The sequence below is a fragment of the Nomascus leucogenys genome, chromosome 6, assembly GCF_006542625.1.
Source record: "Nomascus leucogenys isolate Asia chromosome 6, Asia_NLE_v1, whole genome shotgun sequence".
NCBI lineage: Eukaryota > Metazoa > Chordata > Mammalia > Primates > Hylobatidae > Nomascus > Nomascus leucogenys.
Window position 1 is genome coordinate 51874106 of NC_044386.1, and position 21062 is coordinate 51895167.

General features: G+C 36.3%; 1 protein-coding gene across 8 annotated transcripts in view; it reads left to right on the forward strand.

Moving 5' to 3' along the window:
• The window catches only part of FAM227B (family with sequence similarity 227 member B), a 281662-nt gene that overhangs the window by 101026 nt on the left and 159574 nt on the right, over positions 1-21062 (forward strand). For all 8 annotated transcript variants that reach the window (XR_004030437.1, XR_004030439.1, XR_004030438.1 and 5 more), the window contains exon 12: positions 11877-12014. Coding sequence is in view for 5 of the 8 variants with exons in the window: in XM_030814111.1 (XP_030669971.1) it covers positions 11877-12014 (138 nt within the window). In the remaining 3 variants the exon portion in view is untranslated. The remainder of the gene's footprint in view (positions 1-11876; positions 12015-21062) is intronic.

Below are 21062 nucleotides of genomic sequence, written 5' to 3' on the forward strand. Positions count from 1 at the left end.
TTTTTTCTTTATAAATTACCCAGTCTTGGGTATTTTCTTCATAGCAGTAAGAAAATGAACTAATACAGTGTTCTCCCAACAGTTTTGAGCATAGTTCCCTTAGCTTTTCACTCAGGTCATGACCATCAACCTGTAACTTTAATTGTTCTGAGGAGTACTGGCATTCAACATCCATAGGCAGCCATCTTAAAAACCTATAAAAATACAAACCTCTATTTTTTAAGATAAAAGATAACCATGCTGGGGAGAGTGTAGGTTAATACGATAATTTTGGACAACTGCCAATATCTACTAAAGCTGAGCATATGCATACTTTTGGCACAGAATATGTATGACGTCCAGGTATATGCCCTATAGAAATGTACACATTTCTGTACACCGAAAAAAGTGCAAAATGTTCATATCAGGCCTATCTATAATCATCAAGACAGAAACTGTAAAAATGCCCATGAGTAATATGAAGTTTACATAAATTGCAGAATATTCATACAATAAAATATTACCAGAAATAAGAGTGAACAAATTATATCTATATACAACAATATGGTTGAATCACACAAACTTAGTTAAACGAAAAGAAAAAGCCAGACACAAGTGAGTAGATGCTGTATGAGTCTATTTATATAAAGGTCAACATCTATAAAACGGGACATAGGTGTGGGCAACGACTTCATGTCTAAAACACCAAAAGCAATGGCAACAAAAGCCAAAATTGACAATTGGGATCTAATTAAACTAAAGAGCTTCTGCACAGCAAAAGAAACTACCATCAGAGCGAACAGGCAACCTACAGAATGGGAGAAAATTTTTGCAACCTACTCATCTGACAAAGGGCTAATATCCAGAATCTACAATGAACCCAAACAAATTTACAAGAAAAAAACAAACAAGCCCATCAAAAAGTGGGTGAAGGACATGAACAGACACTTCTCAAAAGAAGACATTTATGCAGCCAAAAAACACATGAAAAAATGCTCATCATCACTGGCCATCAGAGAAATGCAAATCAAAACCACAGTGAGATACCATCTCACACCAGTTAGAATGGCCATCATTAAAAAGTCAGGAAACAACAGGTGCTGGAGAGGATGTGGAGAAATAGGAACACTTTTACACTGTTGGTGGGACTGTAAACTAGTTCAACCATTGTGGAAGTCAGTGTGGCGATTCCTCAGGGATCTAGAACTAGAAATACCATTTGACCCAGCCATCCCATTACTGGGTATATACCCAAAGGACTATAAATCATGCTGCTATAAAGACACATGCACATGTATGTTTATTGCGGCACTATTCACAATAGCAAAGAGTTGGAACCAACCCAAATGTCCAACAGCGATAGACTGGATTAAGAAAATGTGGCACATATACACCATGGAATACTATGCAGCCATAAAAAAGGATTGAGTTCATGTCCTTTGTAGGGACATGGATGAAACTGGAAGCCATCATTCTCAGCAAACTATCGCAAGGACAAAAAACCAAACACCGCATGTTCTCACTCATAGGTGGGAATTGAACAATGAGATCTCATGGACACAGGAAGGGGAACATCACACTCTGGGGACTGTTGTGGGGTGGGGGGATGGGGGAGGGACAGCATTAGGAGATATACCTAATGCTAAATGACGAGTTAATGGGTGCAGCAAAACAACATGGCACATGTATACATATGTAACAAACCTGCACATTGTGCACATGTACCCTAAAACCTAAAGTATAATAATAAAAAATTAAAAAAATAAAAATAAAAAAAGATAACTCATTATATCGACACTTAAAAAAAAAAATCTATAAAACTAATCTATTGTGTTAGTAGTGAGACTAATAGTTACCCTTGGAATGGATAGTAACTAGAACAGAGGACTCCTAGGTGCTCGTTATGTGAGCACTATATATTAAATTTGTAAAAAATTAATTGAGCTATACATTTATGATTTGTTCATTTTCTGAATATTTATATGAATTAACGAAAAGTTAAGTTGAAAACAAAGGCAATAGTAGCTGCAGTAAAGCCTCTATGATTTATTTAATCATTAATATCTTTGTATAGATTTCTCTTACACTGCTTTCTCTTACAGTTTATATCCATCAAGAATCACATGTTTTTTGAGTCTAATTCTCATAAATGATTTTCTCAATTTATATTTGTGACTCAAATAGATTTTTATCTTTCATTTGTGACTGTTTCGTGCTGGCAAAAGCACTTGTTGAAAGAGTTTTATAAAACATATTTTTATTTCTTTGTTGAGGAAATGTTTGTATTACAGATGTAAAATACTAGATTCAATGTTCTCTTTAATGTATCATATATTCTTCTTCAGGATAAAGTAATCACTTTCTTAGGCTCTTCACAGTATACTGAGTTCCATTAATTTCATTAACAACTGGCTTTAGTTTTGGTTCATTTTTTCACAACTAAACTTATACACAATAAGAGAAAAAAAGGATCACAAGAGGCTGTATTAGTTTTCTATTGCTGCTGTAACAAGTTGCCATTTAGTGATTTATAACAACACAAATGTATATCTTACAGTTCTGGAAGTTAGAAGTCCAACTGGAGTAAAATCAAGATATTGACAGAGATGTGTTCCTTTAGAGGCTTTTTGGGAGAATCTTTTTCTTTATAGCTTCTAAAAGCTCTCTGTATTTGCTATAAAGCTCTTTTCCATTTTCAAAGCCATAAGTGTCTGATCTCATATCACATCACTTTGACACTGACTGCTTTGCCTCTCTCTTCCACATTTAAGGATTCTTGTGAGTTCATTGAGCCTGCCTGAACAATATAATCACCCTATTTTATGGTCAGCCAATTAGCAAACTTAATTCTGTCTTCTCCCTTAAGTCCCCTTCACCATATAACAAGTCATATTCATAGTTTTGGGGGATTAGAACATGGATGATTTTGAAGGCTACCTCTGCCCACCACAGAGACACATTAAGGTTTTGTATAACTGGCTAGACTATGTCACAAGCTTTATGACTGAATTCCACATCCCAGCCTTACAAAAAGCAAAATTAAAACCTGTGCCATTACTTATGGCTTCTGCCTAGGATTTAGATAGCTAAAAATATATTGCTCCCTCCCTTCTACCAAAAAACACTGAACTATCTGCAATTTCAAAACCTTTCCTGAACCCATCAGAGGTTGTAGGCACCAATCCAAAATCCATTTTAAAAAAGTAGCCACCAAGCAGAGAGGGGATGCAAGCCTTGTTTACCCGGAGGAGATGCAGTACTTTGCCATAAAATCAAGTAAGAACAATTTAGCAGAAATTTTTAGTGAATTGCTAAAAGCTGAGCATAGATTAGTGTGCGGATAAAAGAGAAGTTGCCCTACATTTATGTTTTACACCATGGACCTCATAAGAAAGCTTAGGGATAGTGTGACAATCCTGAGAATGTCTGGGAGAATGGAAGAGCAGTCACTGAAGGAAAGGGATAAAGCCCCTACTTTATGTAAAAAATAACAATAAAATTTTTTTTTAAGTATTGGCATGGGGACAGCATACCCTGTTGTCCTTAAAGAACTGGTGAAGACCTGATTGACCTACAAGAAAGAAGCAGAGAAAAAACCCTCTACTTCTGAGGCCAGGACTACATACGAGGTCCAAAATATTAGAGGTGTGCTACAGCTGGAGCAAGTCTGGATCATTGAGAAGACCCCACTCCAAGACACAGTAACATAGCCCATCACTGAGCTGATTCAGGGCAACGGAGGATATCCCATTGCCACCCATCTAACAAACATCAATTAACAAATATCAGCAGTTTATTTCTGAGAGAGGGGAAAGTAGTGTATAAAAATACTGTTTTTGAGAAGAAGGCACAAAGAGAAGATCTAAAGTTGATAGACAAACAGACAAACACAACAAAACACTTGTGGAATAATAGTTCCCATCCTAAGAGGAATTTGAAGCATGTGCAGTACTAAAAGTAATAATAGCAACAAGAAAACATAAACACAGTTTATTCTAGACTAGATTTGGTCAGTTTCTCACACTAAATTTGAGCAAAAGAAGAAGCCCATTTTCAGGCATGAAAACTACTTACCTCATCTTTACTACACTACATAATATATTTGGTCTTCAACAAAAATTATAAGTTATGCAAAAAAGCCATAGAAAAAGAAAACACCATCAAGTGAAAAAGCAATCAACGGAATCAGTTTCAGGTAAGGCTCATATATTGGAATATCAGACAGGAAATTTGAAATAACCATAATTAATATGTGAAAGGCTTTAGTGGAAAAGGTGCATAACATGCATACTTAGATGTGTAATTTCAGCAGAGACATTGAAAACTCTGAGAAAGGATCAAATGAAAAACACATGAACAGAGATGAATGTCATTGACAAACTTATCACATAAACTTGTCACACCCAAGGAAAGAATCCATTAACTTGAACATAGATCAGAGAAATTACCCAAACTGAAACACAAAGAGAAAAAAAGAGTGAAAAGTACAGAACAGAGCATCCAAGAGCTGTAAGACAACCTCAAACTGTCAGGCATATATGTAATTGGAATCCCTAAAGGAGAAAAGAGAGAATATATTATAAAAGAAATATTTGAGAAGGTAATGGCTGAGATCTTCCTAAATGGAAAAGAGTAGTCTTTTCAAAAAATTGTCCTGAGGCCGGGCGCGGTGGCTCACGCTTGTAATCCCAGCACTTTGGGAGGCCGAGGCGGGCAGATCACGAGGTCAGGAGATCGAGACCATGGTGAAACCCCGTCTCTACTAAAAATACAAAAAAAAATTAGCCGGGCATGGTGGCGGGCGCCTGTAGTCCCAGCTACTCGGAGAGGCTGAGGCAGGAGAATGGCGTGAACCCGGGAGGCGGAGCTTGCAGTGAGCCGAGATTGCGCCACTGCACTCCAGCCTGGGTGACAGAGCGAGACTCCGTCTCAAAAAAAAAAAAAAAAAATTGTCCTGGAGCTCATGGATATCCATAAGTTGAAAAATAAACTTTGATTCAAATCTTCTAAACTATGCAAAAATTAACTGAAACGGATTATAGCCCTAAGTGTAAAACTTAAAACTATAAAACTTTTGGAAGAAAGCATGAAAGACATTTTTGTGACATTAGGTTAGGCACAATTTCTTAGCTAAGACACCAAAGGCATAGTGCATAAAAGAAAAATCTTGCCGGGCGCGGTGGCTCAAGCCTGTAATCCCAGCACTTTGGGAGGCCGAGGCGGGCAGATCACGAGGTCAGGAGATCGAGACCATGGTGAAACCCCGTCTCTACTAAAAATACAAAAAATTAGCCGGGCGTGGTGGCGGGCGCCTGTAGTCCCAGCTACTCGGAGAGGCTGAGGCAGGAGAATGGCGTGAACCCGGGAGGTGGAGCTTGCAGTGAGCCGAGATCGCACCACTGCACTCCAGCCTGGGGGACAGAGAAAGACTCCGTCTCAAAAAAAAAAAAAAAAAAAAAGAAAAATCTTGACAAATTGTATTTAATCAAAATTAAGAACTTCTGTTACTCAGAAGACACTGTTAATAGAAATGAAAAGAAAATTCACAGCCTGGAAGAAAACACTGGTGTATCATATTTATAATAAAAGATTTGTATCGAGACATATGAAGAGCTCAAAACTGACTGAAAAGAAATCAAACATCTCAATTTAAAAATGGGTGAAATATTCAAATGAAATAGGAAGAGAGGAAGTCATATTATGTCTGTTTGCAGATGACATGATCCTATATTTAGAAAACCGCATAGTCTCAGCCCCAAAACCCCTTAAGCTGATAAGTAACTTCAGCAAAGTCTTAGAATACAAAATCAATATACAAACATCACAAGCATTCCTATACATTAGCAAGACAAGCAAAGAGCCAACTCATGAATAAACTCCCATTCACAATTGCTACAAAGAGAATAAAATACCTAGGAATACAGCTAACAAGGGACATGAAAGACCTCTTCAAGGAGAACTACAAACCAGTGCTCAAGGAAATAAGAGAGGACACAAACAAATGGAAAAACATTCTATCCTCATGGATAGGAAAAGTCAATATCGTGAAAATGGCCATACTGCCCAAAGTAATTTATAAATTTAATTCTATTTCCATCAAACTACCATTGACATTCTTCACAGAATTAGCAAAAACTACTTTAAAATTCAGATGGAACCAATAAAAGAGCCCACATAGCCAAGACCTTCCTAAGCAGAAAGAACAAACCTGGAGGCATCACACTACCTGACTTCAAACTATCCTACAAGGTTACCGTAACCAAAACAGCAAAGTAATGGTACCAAAACAGACATATAGACCAGTAGAACAGAATAGAGACCTCAGAAATAAGACCACACATCTACAACTATCTGATCTTTGGCAAACCTGACAAAAACAAGCAATGGGGAAAGGATTCCCTATTTAATAAGGTGCTGGGGAAACTGGCTAGCCATAATGCAGAAAACTAAAACTGGACCCCTTCCTTATACCTTATATAAAAATATAACTCAAGATGAATTAAAGACTTAAATGTAAAACCAAAAACCATAAAAACCCTAGAAGAAAACCTAGGTAATACCATTCAGGACATAGGCATGGGCGAAGATTTAATGATGAAATTGCCAAAAGCAATTGCAACAAAAGCTGAAACTGACAAATGGGATCTAATTAAACTAAAGAACTTCTGCACAGCAAGAGATCATCAGAGCAAACAGGCAACCTACAGAATGGGAGAAAATTTTTGCAAGCTACCCATCTGACAAAGGTTTAATATCCAGAATGTACAAGGAACTTAAACGAATTTACAAGAAAAAAAAAACCATCAAAAAGTGGGCAAAGGATATGAACAGACACTCCTCAAAAGAAGATATTTATGTGGCCAACACATATATTAAAAAAAAACTCAACATCACTGATCATTAAAGAAATGCATATCAAAGCCACAGTAAGATACCATCTCACACCAGTCAGAATGGTGGTTATTAGAAAGTCAAGAAACAACAGATGTTGGTGAGGCTGTGGAGAAATGGGAACACTTTTACATTGTTGGTGGGAATGGAAATTAGTTCAACCATTGTGGAAGACAGTGTGGCTTTTCCTCAAGGATCTAGAATCAGAAATACCATTTGATCCAGCAATTCCATTGCTAGATATATACTCAAAGGAATATAAATCATTCTATTATAAAGATACATGCACATGTATGTTTATTGCAGCACTATTCACAACATCAAAGACATGAAACCAACCCAAATGTCCATCAATGATAGACTGGATAAAGAAAATGTGTTACATATACACCATGGAATACTATGCAGCCACAAAAAAGAATCAGATCATGCCCTCTGCAGGGACATGGATGAAGCTAGAAGCCATCATCCTCAGCAAACTAACACAGGAACAGAAAACCAAGAACCTCATGTTCTCACTCATAAGTGGGAGTTGAACAATGAGAACACGTGGACACAGGGAGGAGAAAAACACACACCAGGGCCTGTCGAGGGAGGAGAGGGTGAGGCGAGAGAAGGGAGAGCATCAGGACAAATAGCTAATGCATGCAGGGCTTAAAACCTAGGTGACAGCTTAGGTGCAGCAAACCACCATGGCACATGTGTACCTATGTAACAAACCTGCACATTCTGCACATGTATCCCAGAATGTAAAGTTAAATAAATAAATAATTAAAAAAATAAATATTTGAATAGGCACCTCATCGAAGAATTCGTATGAACCTAAGAACATCATCTCAATTATTGGCATAGCCATAATAATTCTGGAAGATTGTGGGTAATGAAAAGGGACAAAAAATAATTCAGAAAGAAATGTACAACTCTTAGTAATTAATAGAAGAAGCAAGCAAAAAAATGAAATCTAGACAGGTACAAACGATTTAAATAACATGATTAACAAACATGAAGTAATATATACATATAGAACACTACAATTGAAAAATATACATTTCTTCCAAACACAAAATATTTTTAAAAATTCTTTTCATATTCAGCCAAAAATCAAATACTTCCAGCTTTCAAGAGATTTAAATCATATGGAATCATTCACTGAATGCAGTGCAATACGTTAGAAACTATGACCAAAAACTAGGAAGTCTTTATGTAAGTTGAAGATTAAAAATATGTGCCTACGTGTGTAACTATGTAACAAACCTGCACGTTCTGCATATGTACGCCAGAACTGGGAGTATAATAATAATGAAAAGAAATATGTGCCTAATAACATGCTCATTTATCTAAGCCTCCACCCAGTTCTGTTCCCTTGCTGGAGAGGCATTGTGATCACTGGGTATATACCCAAAGAAATATAAATCATTCTATTATAAAGACATGTACATGTATGTTCATTGCAGTACTGTTGACAATAGCAAAGACATAGAATCAACCCAAATGCCCATCAATGATAGGCTGGATAAAGAATATGTGGTACATATACACCATGGAATACTATGCAACCACAGAAAGGAACAAGATCATGTCCTTTGCAAGGATATGGATGCATCTGGAAGCTATTTTCCTGAGCAAACCCAGGAACAGAAAACCAAACACTGCATGTTCTCACTTATAAGTGGGAGCTGAACGATGAGAACACAGGGACATATGCAGGGGAACAACACACACTAGGGCCTGTTGGGGATGCAGAGGGAGGGAGAGCATCAGGAAGAATAGCTAATGGATGCTGGGCTTAGTACCTAGGTGATGGGGATCTGTGCAGCAAATCATCATAGTACACGTTTACCTATGTAACAAACCTGCACATCCACACATGTTCCCTGGAACTTAAAAGTTAATGAAAAAATAAAATAAGAAATATGTGCCTACTAACTCGATCTTCAAAGAAGATATCATAATGGAAATTAGAGAAATGGAAACTAGTTTTGAACAAGTTGACATGAATAAATACTATGTCTCAAAATATATAAGATGACAGCTAAGGTTCTTGGAAAGTAATTTATGGCCTTTAATGTGTATTTTCAAAAAAGAATAAAGACTGAAGACCAGTGATCTGTTTAAGCATCCATCTCAAATGGGAAGAAACTAACCCTTCAGAAGCCTTTTTGTTTTTGACATCTCAATTCTCTATATTATATTCAAAAACAGAAAACAGAGAGAAAGCAAAGTAAGAAATAATCAAAGAATTACTTCAAAAAGTTTTCCATGCTTGAAAAACTTGAGTTTCTAGTTTGAAAGAGATTATCTAGTGCTTAGGACAATGGTTAAAAATTGCTGTATGCCACAGTAAATTGTTGTGAGTCCTTAGAACCCAGAGAACAAAAAGAAAATGCTAAAAAAAAAAACTTCCGGAGAACAGAAAGATTAAGAAACAGAATTGTATCATCCCTTCTATCAGCTACTTTGAAAGATGGAAGAGAATGGAAAAATGTCTTACAAATTCTAAGGGAGAATTATTTATAACCTAGGACCTTAGACCCAACCAATTTGTCAAGTAAGTGTAAAGATGAACTAAAGACATTGTTAACTTATATACATCTTTTCTCATCAAGTTATTGGAGAAAAAACCACTAAAATAAGGCGTAAATTAATGAAGAGGTTAAGATGAGAGTCAAGAAATGGAGGCTTTAACACATGAGACATGTAAATTGAATCTCCAAAATATTGGTGAAGGGAGCTCCCTAAATGATAACTGCACAGGCCTAATGAAAAAATTTGTTCAGATTCGAGCACATTGGCAGGCTTTGGGAGAGATGTCTCCAAGAATATTAAACTGAAAGTTTCTATAATGCATCTGAATATATTCAAAGGCAATTTAGACAATAGTGGGGGGAACAGTTTGGAGCTAAGTTAATTGTAAGTACTTAGAACATAAGAAAACAAAAACATCCAACAATTATTAACTTCAGATAAAGAAATTTTCTTAAGAAAATAAGTATAGCAGATTCATTTTTAAAGTCTCAATTCTCCACATTATTCTCTATATTCAAAAAGAGAAAACTGGTTCAGCTGTCAACAAGATTTTATATAGTTATAATAATGTAAATGCTGATATTCACACAGTGAAAATTATAATGGTTGATATTATGTAAAGACTAGAAAGTTAGCTTGTATGTGGTGATAATGGGTTAGGATGGTGAAAGATCGTTAAATCTTTATCTTCCCTAGTTGGACGTCAATAGATAATGCCTAAAATTAACACATCAAAATGTAACAATACAGCCCTTTTTTGTGTGTGCTATGGTTATGGGTCCCAAATAAAGATAGTTGCTTCTGGGAAGCAAGATATGGTCTTGGGGATGTGTGAGGAACTATGAGACTTTGGAAATTAAACAAATAGTTTGACATATAGTTTCACTCTTTAAATTATATGTCTGTATAAATTTTATAAAATGAAAAATGAAAATTCGAATATATGTAAGTTACCAAATAATTGCAAAGACATTTAAGGTTTTTACCTCCTTTATTTTATGTGCCATTTGTTTCTAAATCCTGTAGGATAACAATTTCCTAGGAAATACTTGAATAGATCCTACTAGAGTTTAGTTTTTTAAAATTGGCAATGTGAAAAGATGAATTTCAAGTGTTGTGGCTCTATATTAATGTCATTCTTTGGAACAATTCATGTTTTGTGACCAGTTTGAATTAAAACTTGTAAATAATGTTGGAATGTAGTCTGATATCAACCAGTGGCTAATTTGCAAAAAAAAAGTAACAGTGAAACTAACTTATATTAAGTGCTTACTATGGATCAGGCACCATGTTAAATAATTTCAGGTCTGCCTTGATGGCAGACAGGGACTAGATTGAAATGACTTTTGTGCCCCTTGTGTCAAGCACATAGTTTGGTACATAGTAATCCCTCTCTCTCTTTATATATCAGGACCAAGTAGGGTTTATGCAATACTGGACAGTATTAACCATGTATTTTATTTTCTATATTCTGATACTTTGATATCTGGGACCTTGATGACCCTAGAAGGACTGCACTTCCTAGGGTTAGTTAATTCCTAGAGGCAACTTGCCCATGAGCATGTTTTTTAAATGCTTTTTGATTTTTAAATAAACCAACCAATTCAGAGGTCACACACAACCGTTTCCTTTATTTGGCTCTTAAACTCTGGGTCACTATCCACCTGCCCTAATCATCCCAGGACTAGGTACCAGACTAGGGATAGTTCCTATGCACTAAAGCCTGCTGAAATTAAACTAGTCAATCATAGGCCTTCTTGCCTTGCCTCTTCCTTCCTAAGGAAAGCACAATAAAGACTCTCCCCCACAGTTCTCCCCTCTTTCTCTGCCTCCTGACTGGCCCAAGGGCTTGCCCATGTGGCCCCCTGTGGCATGACATCCCCCTACTCTTGGGAACTGTGAGTAATAAACTGTCTTTACAAACGCAATCTGCTGATCTGTTGGCCTTACTATACTTCAATTTTTCTATTAATGCACAATATTTTAAAACACGCAATCTATCTAGAAGCACTCAAGTGAATCAAACTGAAGTCTTCTGCTAAATAAGTGGTAACTGTATCTAAAAACATTTAGCAAATTATAATTTGATGGCTCAGTCTAGTGAATAATCCTCATTGAACACTCACTACTGAGAAAATGTTGGCTACATTTATGAGCATGTTAGTTTATAGTCATAATTATTGTTAACATATAATATTAATAATAATATTAGTTCATATTTGTGTCGTACTTTCCCATTTACCAACACTGTAACATATATTTCAAAATAATTTATGTTATTCTCATTTTTATTGCTGAGGACACAGATGTTTAGAGTGGTTAGATGACTTATCTAATCCTACGCAGCTTAAAAGGAACAAAAAAGGAACTTTTTTGTTGTGAGGATGAAGTGTATAATTATCATAAAAATGCTTTGACAAATTAAAAGATATTTTCAAAATCCAAATTTATTTGGCTAAATATGTATTTTATATTAACAGGTTTAAAACCTCAAAAAGGCTTTTGGACCCACTGGAAACTGAAAGAACTCTCCACAACCACCATTCATGGTAGCAAAAAAGCACCTGCAAAATCAGTAAAGGAAAGAATTGCAGACAGTCAAGAACGTATATCAACTAGTAAGTAAAGTTTTTGTATACTGAAAATGGAATAGGTAGCAAAAATCAATTAATTTATTTATTAGGCAGAATTTTCTAATGATTTATTTTTTGGTGACGGCCTTAAAATAACATTTGATTTATAGGTTGATGTCATAGTGGTACATACTTAAGTCCTTTTTCCATTTGCCTGTTACAAAATAATGATTTTTTAAAATTTTTATCCTTTTTGTCTTTATGTATATTACAGATATTCTCACTTACTTGTATTGCTAACTGGTTAATCATGTGTTGTCTCAATAGATAAATTTACATTTTTTATTTTGTTCATTTAAATTATGTTTTCTTTAGGGTTTCAGTTTTGTGGTGTGTTTGTCAAGATTTAACTAAGATTATAAAAATACCTACCTATATTTTTTCTAGTATTTTTAAATTTCCATATAAATTTAACTCTTTGTTATAAACAGCATAGTTGTATTCCAATATGATGGAGTTTTTTTTTCCAAATGATCCGTTTATTAAATAGTCCACTTATAGCCTACTTGAAATACCAGTTTATTTACATTTTAATACTCTTTTCTGTTCCTTTGAGCCACGTGCCAAATTCTTGTGCCAGGACCAAAGTCCTCAGTTACTCTACATTAATAAGCTTTGTAAGGCGAGTTTATTTCTCTCCTGTTTATGCTATTTCTTTAATACTAAACATAAGTCTAATGCTCAGGTCTCATGTCTGACCAGTTAAATCAGAGTCTAGGCTTAGTAATGTTTAAAGCTCCTCAGTGCCTCGGATGATTTCATGTGCAGGCCATGTTACAAACCACTAATGCAGAGGGAAATACCTTTCTAACCTATACCTTGATATAGGCCACGGAAGAGGAGGAATTAACCTACCCAGCCTACTCTTTGGGAAGTTATTCTTTAGTTAATCTTTGATTCTAGAATTATTTAATTAGGTAATTATTCTTCTTCAGATCTGAGAATTTTGAATTTAGAGCATCAGTGTTTTAACTGTGGTTTTCTGTATTCTTATCACAGTATATATCATCCAATATGATTTCTATCTTTTATTAGTTACAGGAAATTTTCTAGTTTGCTGTCACCCTCAGTGTTTTACCAAAACTTCGTACATATTTGTTATGGGGGATGGGGGGCTATTTCTAGGGATTTCTAATAGAAAGAGTAATAGTCTACTACTCACCCAGGCTGGAGTGCAGTGGCGCAATCTCGGCTCACTGCAGGCTCCGCCCCCCGGGGTTCACTCCATTCTCCTGCCTCAGCCTCCTGCGTAGCTGAGACTGCAGGTGCCCGCCACCTCGCCCGGCTAATTTTTTGTATTTTTAGTAGAGACGGGGTTTCACCGTGTTAGCCAGGATGATCTCGATCTCCTGACTATCTTGAGCCAATTTTGTTTATCTGTTTTGATTTCTCACCCTCACATGTGAATAACTAAATTGAGAGTATTTTGTGAACTTTCCATTTTTTTTAAGTAACAGAAAAGTGGTAAGAATAGCATAAAGAACTCCTATATATCCTTTACCTACCAATTATTTATATTTTGCTTGTTCTTTAAATCATTCTCTTTCTTCTTTTTTCACATAAGCAATTAAAGATTAAATTTCCCTAAGCACTGCTTTAAGTGTGTTGTGTTTAGATATGTTGTATTTTATCACTTAATTAAAAATTTTCTAACATTTACTATAATTTCTACTTTGACCCATTAGTAGATCGAAGTAGGCTTATTTAGAAATGTATTGTTTAATTTCCAAATGTTTGGGACCTTTCTAGATATCTTAAAATTACTGATTTCTAATAAAAAAAAAACTACTGTGGTCTGAGGGCATACTCTGTATGATCTTTTGCAATGTATTAAGGCTTGTTTTATGGTCCAGAATGTGGTCTGTCTTGGTGAACATTCCATGTACACTTGAGAAGAATGTATATCTGCAGTTAGAAAAAATCTCAATTAGATCAAGGTGGCTAATAGTATTATTCAGCTCTTCTGTATCGAGTCAGCTAACTGTAGCCTGTGGATTAAATCTGGTGTGCAGCATGTTTTTATACATTCTATGAACTTAGAATGGTTTTTGCATTTTTAAGGGTTGTAAAAAACAGAAACATAAAACAAAATAAAGAATATGTGACAGAGACTACATTGGCCTGAAAATCCTACAATACTGACTTGCCTTTTATAGAAAAATTGTGCTCACCCTAGTTCTATGTCTTTATTGATATTTTATTTCATTCTATTAATAACTGAGAGGGGATATTAAAATATAATTTTAGAATTATCTATTTCTCCCTTTAATGTTATTGATTTTTGCTGTATCCATTTTTAAATTATTGAGCAAATATACTTTTATTAAGTTTTTCCTTTAATCATTATAAAATTTTCCTTTGTAGCTATGATAATTCTCCTTTTCTTGAGTTCATTTTGTCTAATCTTAATATAGACACTTCAGATTTCCTATGCTTATGGTTCACATCGTATCTTTTCTCATCATTTTACATATAAATAGTTCATGTTCTTATATACTTTTTGTAAACAATCTGTAGTTGAGTCTTGTTTTTTTATTCAGGATGACAATCTCTTCACTTGAATTTGGAGTGTTACTTCATTTACGTTTAATGTAATTATTGATATGATTAATCTTATTTCTACTAGTTTCTATTTGTTTTGAGATTTATCCCATCTGTTCTTTGTTTTTCGGTTATACTTTCCTGTCTTCTTTTGGTTAATTGAATATTTTTGTCATTCTATTTTAATTCCTCTATTGGCTATTTACCTATACCACTTTTGTATTTTTAGAGGCTGCTTTAATGCTTGCAAAATGCATTCTTAAATTATCAAAATACTATCTAAAGTTAATATTGTCCTACTTCACTTAAAATGTAGGACCTTGGAGCAGTGTAGTTACATATACACCCCCTTGTCTTTTTTGCTATTGTCAAATATATCTACATAAATGATAGCCTCACATTATATAGTGTCATGACTTTTGTTTCAAATAATTACGTTTTTTCAGCTTTTTTGAGATCTAATTGGTGTTCAATAAATTGCATATATTTAAAGTGTAAAATTTGATGAGTTTTGATGTATGTATAAATCTGTAAAACCATTACAACTCGAGCTAAAAAACATATCTATCTCTCTCAAAAGTTCCTTATGCTTTTTTTGTAATTCCTTCTTGCCACCAATCCGCAGGCAATCATTTATGTGATTTTTGTCACTATAGGTTAGAATGTAATTTTCTAGAATTTTACATAAGTGAAATTATAGAGTGCATGCTGTTTTTCAACTAACATTTTTTATTCCACATAATTATTCTGAGATTCATTCATGTTGTTACATGTATTAATAATCTCTTCCTTTGTATTGCTGAATAGTAGTACTCCATAGTAGGAATACAATACGATTTGTTTATCCATTCATCTCCTGGTGGCTACTTGTATTGTTCTCAGTATTTGGCTATTATAAATAGAGCTGCTGTGAACATTTATATACAAGTATTTGTTTGGATATAGGATTTTATTTCTCTTTGATAAACATCTAGTAGTGGGATGGCAGAGCAGCATGGTTATGTAATATATTAGGTCATTCTTGCATTGCTATAAATAAATATCTGAACCTGGGTAATTTAGGAAAAAAGAGGCTTAATTGGCTCATGGTTCTGCATGCTTTACAGAAAGCATGGTGTTGGTATCTGCTCAGCTTCTAGGAAGGCCTCAGGAAGTTTACAATCATGGCAGAAAGCAAAGAGGGAGCAGGCACATCACATGGTGAAAGAAGAAGCAATTGAGAGAAAGTGGAAGGGAGGTGCTACACACTTTTTTTTTAAACTTTAACATGCACATGAATGACCTTTATTTTATTAAAAGTTTCTGTTCAGTGGGTCTGGGGTGGGACCTGGGATTTTGTTTCTTGCAGGCTTCAGGGAATGCGAGTGTTGCTAGTTCCACACACTTTGAGTAACAAAGTTATAAACAATATATATCTGATCTTTTCTTTTTTTTATTATACTTTAAGTTTTAGGGTACATGTGCACAATGTACAGGTTTGTTACATATGTATACATGTGCCATGTTGGTGTGCTGCACCCAGTAACTTGTCATTTATATTAGGTATGTCTCCTAATGCTATCCCTCCCCCCTCCCCCCACCCCACAACAGGCCCCGGGGTGTGATGTTCCCCTTCCTGTGTCCAAGTGTTCTCATCATTCAATTCCCACCTATGAGTGAGAACATGTGGTGTTTGGTTTTTTGTCCTTGCAATAGTTTGCTCAGAATGATGGTTTCCAGCTTCATCCATGTCCCTACAAAGGACATGAACTCATCATTTTTTATGGCTGCATAGTATTCCATGGTGTATATGTGCCACATTTTCTTAATCCAGTCTATCATTGTTGGACATTTGGGTTGGTTCCAACTCTTTGCTATTGTGAATAGTGCCGCAATAAACATACGTGTGCATGTGTCTTTATAGCAGCATGACTAATACTCCTTTGGGTATATACCCAGTAATGGGATGGCTGGGTCAAACAGTATTTCCAGTTCTAGATCCCTGAGGAATCGCCACACCAACTTCCACAATGGTTGAACTAGTTTACAGTCCCACCAACAGTGTAAAAGTGTTCCTATTTCTCCACATCCTCTCCAGCACCTGTAGTTTCCTGACTTTTTAATGATGGCCATTCTAACTGGTGTGAGATGGTATCTCACTGTGGTTTTGATTTGCATTTCTCTGATGGCCAGTGATGATGAGCATTTTTTCATGTGTCTTTTGACTGCATAAATGTCTTCTTTTGAGAAGTGTCTGTTTATATCCCTCGCCCACTTTTTGATGGGCTTGTTTGTTTTTTTCTTGTAAATTTGTTTGAGTTCATTGTAGATTCTGGATATTAGCCCTTTGTCAGATGAGTAGATTGCAAAAATTTTCTCCCATTCTGTAGGTTGCCTGTTCACTCTGATGGTAGTTTCTTTTGCTGTGCAGAAGCTCTTTAGTTTAATTAGATCCCAATTGTCAATTTTGGCTTTTGTTGTCATTGCTTTTGGTGTTTTAGACATGAAGTCCTTGCCCATGCCTATGTCCTGAATGGTATTGCCTAGGTTTTCTTCTAGGGTTTTTATGGTTTTAGGTCTAACATTTAAGTCTTTAATCCATCTTGAATTAATTTTTGTATAAGGTGTAAGGAAGGGATCCAGTTTCAGCTTTCTACATATGGCTAGCCAGTTTTCCCAGCACCATTTATTAAATAGGGAATCCTTTCCCCATTTCTTGTTTTTGTCAGGTTTGTCAAAGATCAGATAGTTGTAGATGTGTTGCATTATTTCTGGGGGCTCTGTTCTGTTCCATTGGTCTATATCTCTGTTTTGGTACCAGGACCACGCTATTTTGGTTACTGTAGCCTTGTAGTATAGTTTGAAGTCAGGTAGCATGATGCCTCCAGCTTTGTTCTTTTGGCTTAGGATTGACTTGGCAATGCAGGGTGTCACACACTTTTAAACAACCAGATTTTCTGTTAACTCAGAGTGAGAGCTTACTTATCACCAAGGGGATGTCCCAAGTCATTCATGAGGGCTCTGCCTTCATGATCCAACCACTTCCCACCAGGCCCCACCTCCAACACTGGGGATTACATTTCAACATGAGATTTGGACAGGGACAGATATCCAAACTATATCATTTCACCACTGACCCCTCCCAAATCTTGTCCTTCTCACATTGCAAAATACAATCATGCCTTCCCAACAGTCCCCAAAAATCTTAACTCATTCCAGCATTAACTCAAAAGTCCAAAGTCTCATTTAAAACAAAGCAAGTCTCTTCCGCCTATGAGCCTGTAAGGTCAAAAACGAGTTACTTACTTCCAAAATACAATGGGAGTATAGGCATTGGGTAAACATTGCCGTTCCAAAAGGGAGAGATCAGCCAGAAGAAAAGAACTGAAGGCCCAATGCAAGTTCAAACCTGGCAGAGCAGTCATTAAATCTTAAAGCTCCAAAATAACCTCCTTTGACTTTATGTCCCACATCTAGGGCACACTGGTGCAAAGGATGGGCACCAAACGCCTTGAGCAGCTTCACCCCTGTGGCTTTGTGGGGTTCTGCCCCCACAGCTGCTCTCACAGGTTATTGAGTGTCTGTGGCTTTTTCAGGTTCAGGGTGCGAGCTGCCAGTAGATCTACCATTCTCGGGTCTGGAGGGCAGTGGCCCCCTTCTCACAGCTCGACTAGGCAGTGCCCCAGTGGATACTCTGCGTGGGGGCTCTTACCCTACATTTTCCCTCTTTACTGCCCTAATAAAGGTTATCTATGAGGGCTCTGCCCCTGCAGCAGGCTTCTGCTTGGGCAACCAGGCTTTTTCATACATCCTCAAATCTAAGCAGAGGCTACAAAACGTTCTTCACTCTTGCATTCTGTGCACCTACAGGCTTAACACCATGAGGAAGCTGCCAAGTTTTATAGCTTGCATTCTCCAAAGTGGCAGCTCAAGCTGTACCTGGACCTTTTAAAGCCCCAGCTAGAACTGAAGCAGCTGGGATGCAGAGAGCAGTGGCCCAAGACTGTGCAGGGCAGCAGGTCCCTGGACCTGACCCATAAAACTATTTAGTCTTCCTAGGCCTCAGGGCCTGTAACTGGATGACCTGTGTGTTAGATTTCTGGTATGCCTTCAGGGCCTTTTTCTGTTGTCTTGGCTATTAGCACTTGGCTCCCTTTTGTTAGGCAAATTTCTCTAGCAAGTGATTGCTACAAAGCCTACTTGAATTATTCTTCCAAAAGAGCCTTTTCTTTCTCTGCCACATGGCTAGGCTGCCAATTTTCTAAACTTTTATGTTATGCTTCCTGTTTAATATAAGTTCCACATTTATCATTTCTTTGCTACTGCATCTGAGTGTTGGTTGTTACAAGCAGCCAGGGTTACATCTTGAATACCCTGTTGCCTAGAAATTTCTTCCACCAGATACCCTAAATTATCACTCTAAAATTCAAGCTTTCACAGATCCCTAGGGTGGGAAAACAATGCAGCCAAGTTCTTTGCTAAGGTACAACACAGATGACCTTTGCTTCAGTTCCCAATAAGTTTATTATTTCCATCTGAGACCTCATCAGCCTGGGCTTCACTGCCCATATCACTATCAGCATTTTGACCACAACCATTTAACTAGTTTCCAAGAAGTTCTGAACTTTCCCTCATCTTCCTGTCTTCTTCTGAGCCTTCCACACTCTTCCAGCCTCTGCCCATTATGCAGTTCCAAATCTGCTTCTGCATTTTCAAGTATCTGTATAGCAATGCCCTACTCCCGGTACCAACTTTCTGTATTAGTTCATTCTTGCTATAAAAGAATACCTGCGACCAGGTAATTTACAAGAAAAAGAGGTTTAATTGGCTCATGGTTCTGGACGCTTTACGGGAAGCACAGTGCTGGCATCTGCTTAGCTTCTAGAGAAGCATTAGGAAGCTTACAAGCATGGCAGAAGGTGAAGGGAGAGCAGGCGTGTCACATGGCAAAAGCAGGATCAAGCAAGAGGGGGGCAGAGGTGCCACAAAATTTTAAATAACCAGACCTCATGTGAACTCAGAACAAGAGCTCACTTATCACCAAGGGAATGGCCCCAGCCATTCTTGAGGGATCTGTCCCCATGATCCAGCCACCTCCCACCAGGCCCCACATCCAACATTGGGGATTACATTTCAACATGAGATTTGGTTGGGGGTAGATATCCAAACTATATCATGTATGTATAACATTTTAAGAAATTGCCAATCTCTTATCCAAAATTTTACATTTCTACCAGTATACAAGTTACATTTACTTCCTTACTAACACTTGGTATGGTCTTTTTAATTTTAGCTATTCTTGTGAGTTATATACTGATATTTAGTTAGGTTTTATTTTAATTTCTCTAATGATCAATCACGATGAGCTTCTTTTCATGTGCTTATTTGCCATCCACGTATCTTAAAGCTCCAAAATAACCTCCTTTGACTTTATGTCCCACATCTAGGGCACACTGGTGCAAAGGATGGGCACCAAAGGCCTTGGGCAGCTTCACCCCTGTGGCTTTGTGGGGTTCTGCCCCCACAGCTGCTCTCACAGGTTATTGAGTGCCTGCTGAAGTGTCTATTCAAATATTTTGGCCATTTTTATTTGTTTGTCTTCTTATTGAGTTGTAAGAGTTCTTTATATATTTTATGCTTATTTATTTAGTTAGTTCATTTTTAAGACAGGATGTTGTTCTGTCACCCAGGCTGGAGTACAGTGCCATGCTCACAACTCACTGCAGCCTAGAAAAAAGTTATTCATATATTTAGAAACAGGTCCTTTTTCAGATATATATTTTACAAATATTTCTTAATATCTTTTAAAAAGCAAAATTTATAATTAGAAGAAACCCATTTATCAATTTTTTAATATAGTTTGTGCTTTTTGCAGTTTATTTAATAACATTTGTGAACCCAATTTCACTAAGATTATATTCTATATTTTCTTCTAGAAATTTTATAGTATGTAGCTTTATAGTTTAGAGTTGTAGCTCTTACTTTTAGGTCTCTAATTCATTTTGAGTAATTTTTCTTAATTATATGTGTAAACATTAAGAATCACTTCTTAGCATATTGCTTCAGCACCATTTGTTGAAAAGATTATCCTCTCCTCATTGAATTATCTTGGAAATCAATTGACCACACATATTGGTTTATGTCTGTTCTCTGTATTCTGTTCCACTGATGCCAATAACCGGCTACCTTTAAAACTGTAGTTTTATAATATATCTTGAAGTTAGGTACTATAAGTCCTCCAACTTTGCACTTCTTTTACACAATTATTTTGGTTATTCTAGATTCTTTTCATTTCCATATAAATTTGAAAAACCGCTAGTCAGTTTCTAAAATATATACTCAGGCATCTTTATTTTAAATATATTGTATTGATCAATTTGGGGAGAATTGGTATCTTAACAAAATGAGTTTTTCAGTTCACAAACATAGAATATGCCTATATTTATATAATACTTCTTTAATTTCTCTCAGCAGTGTTTTCTAGTTTTTACTATACAGACACATCTTTTTCCA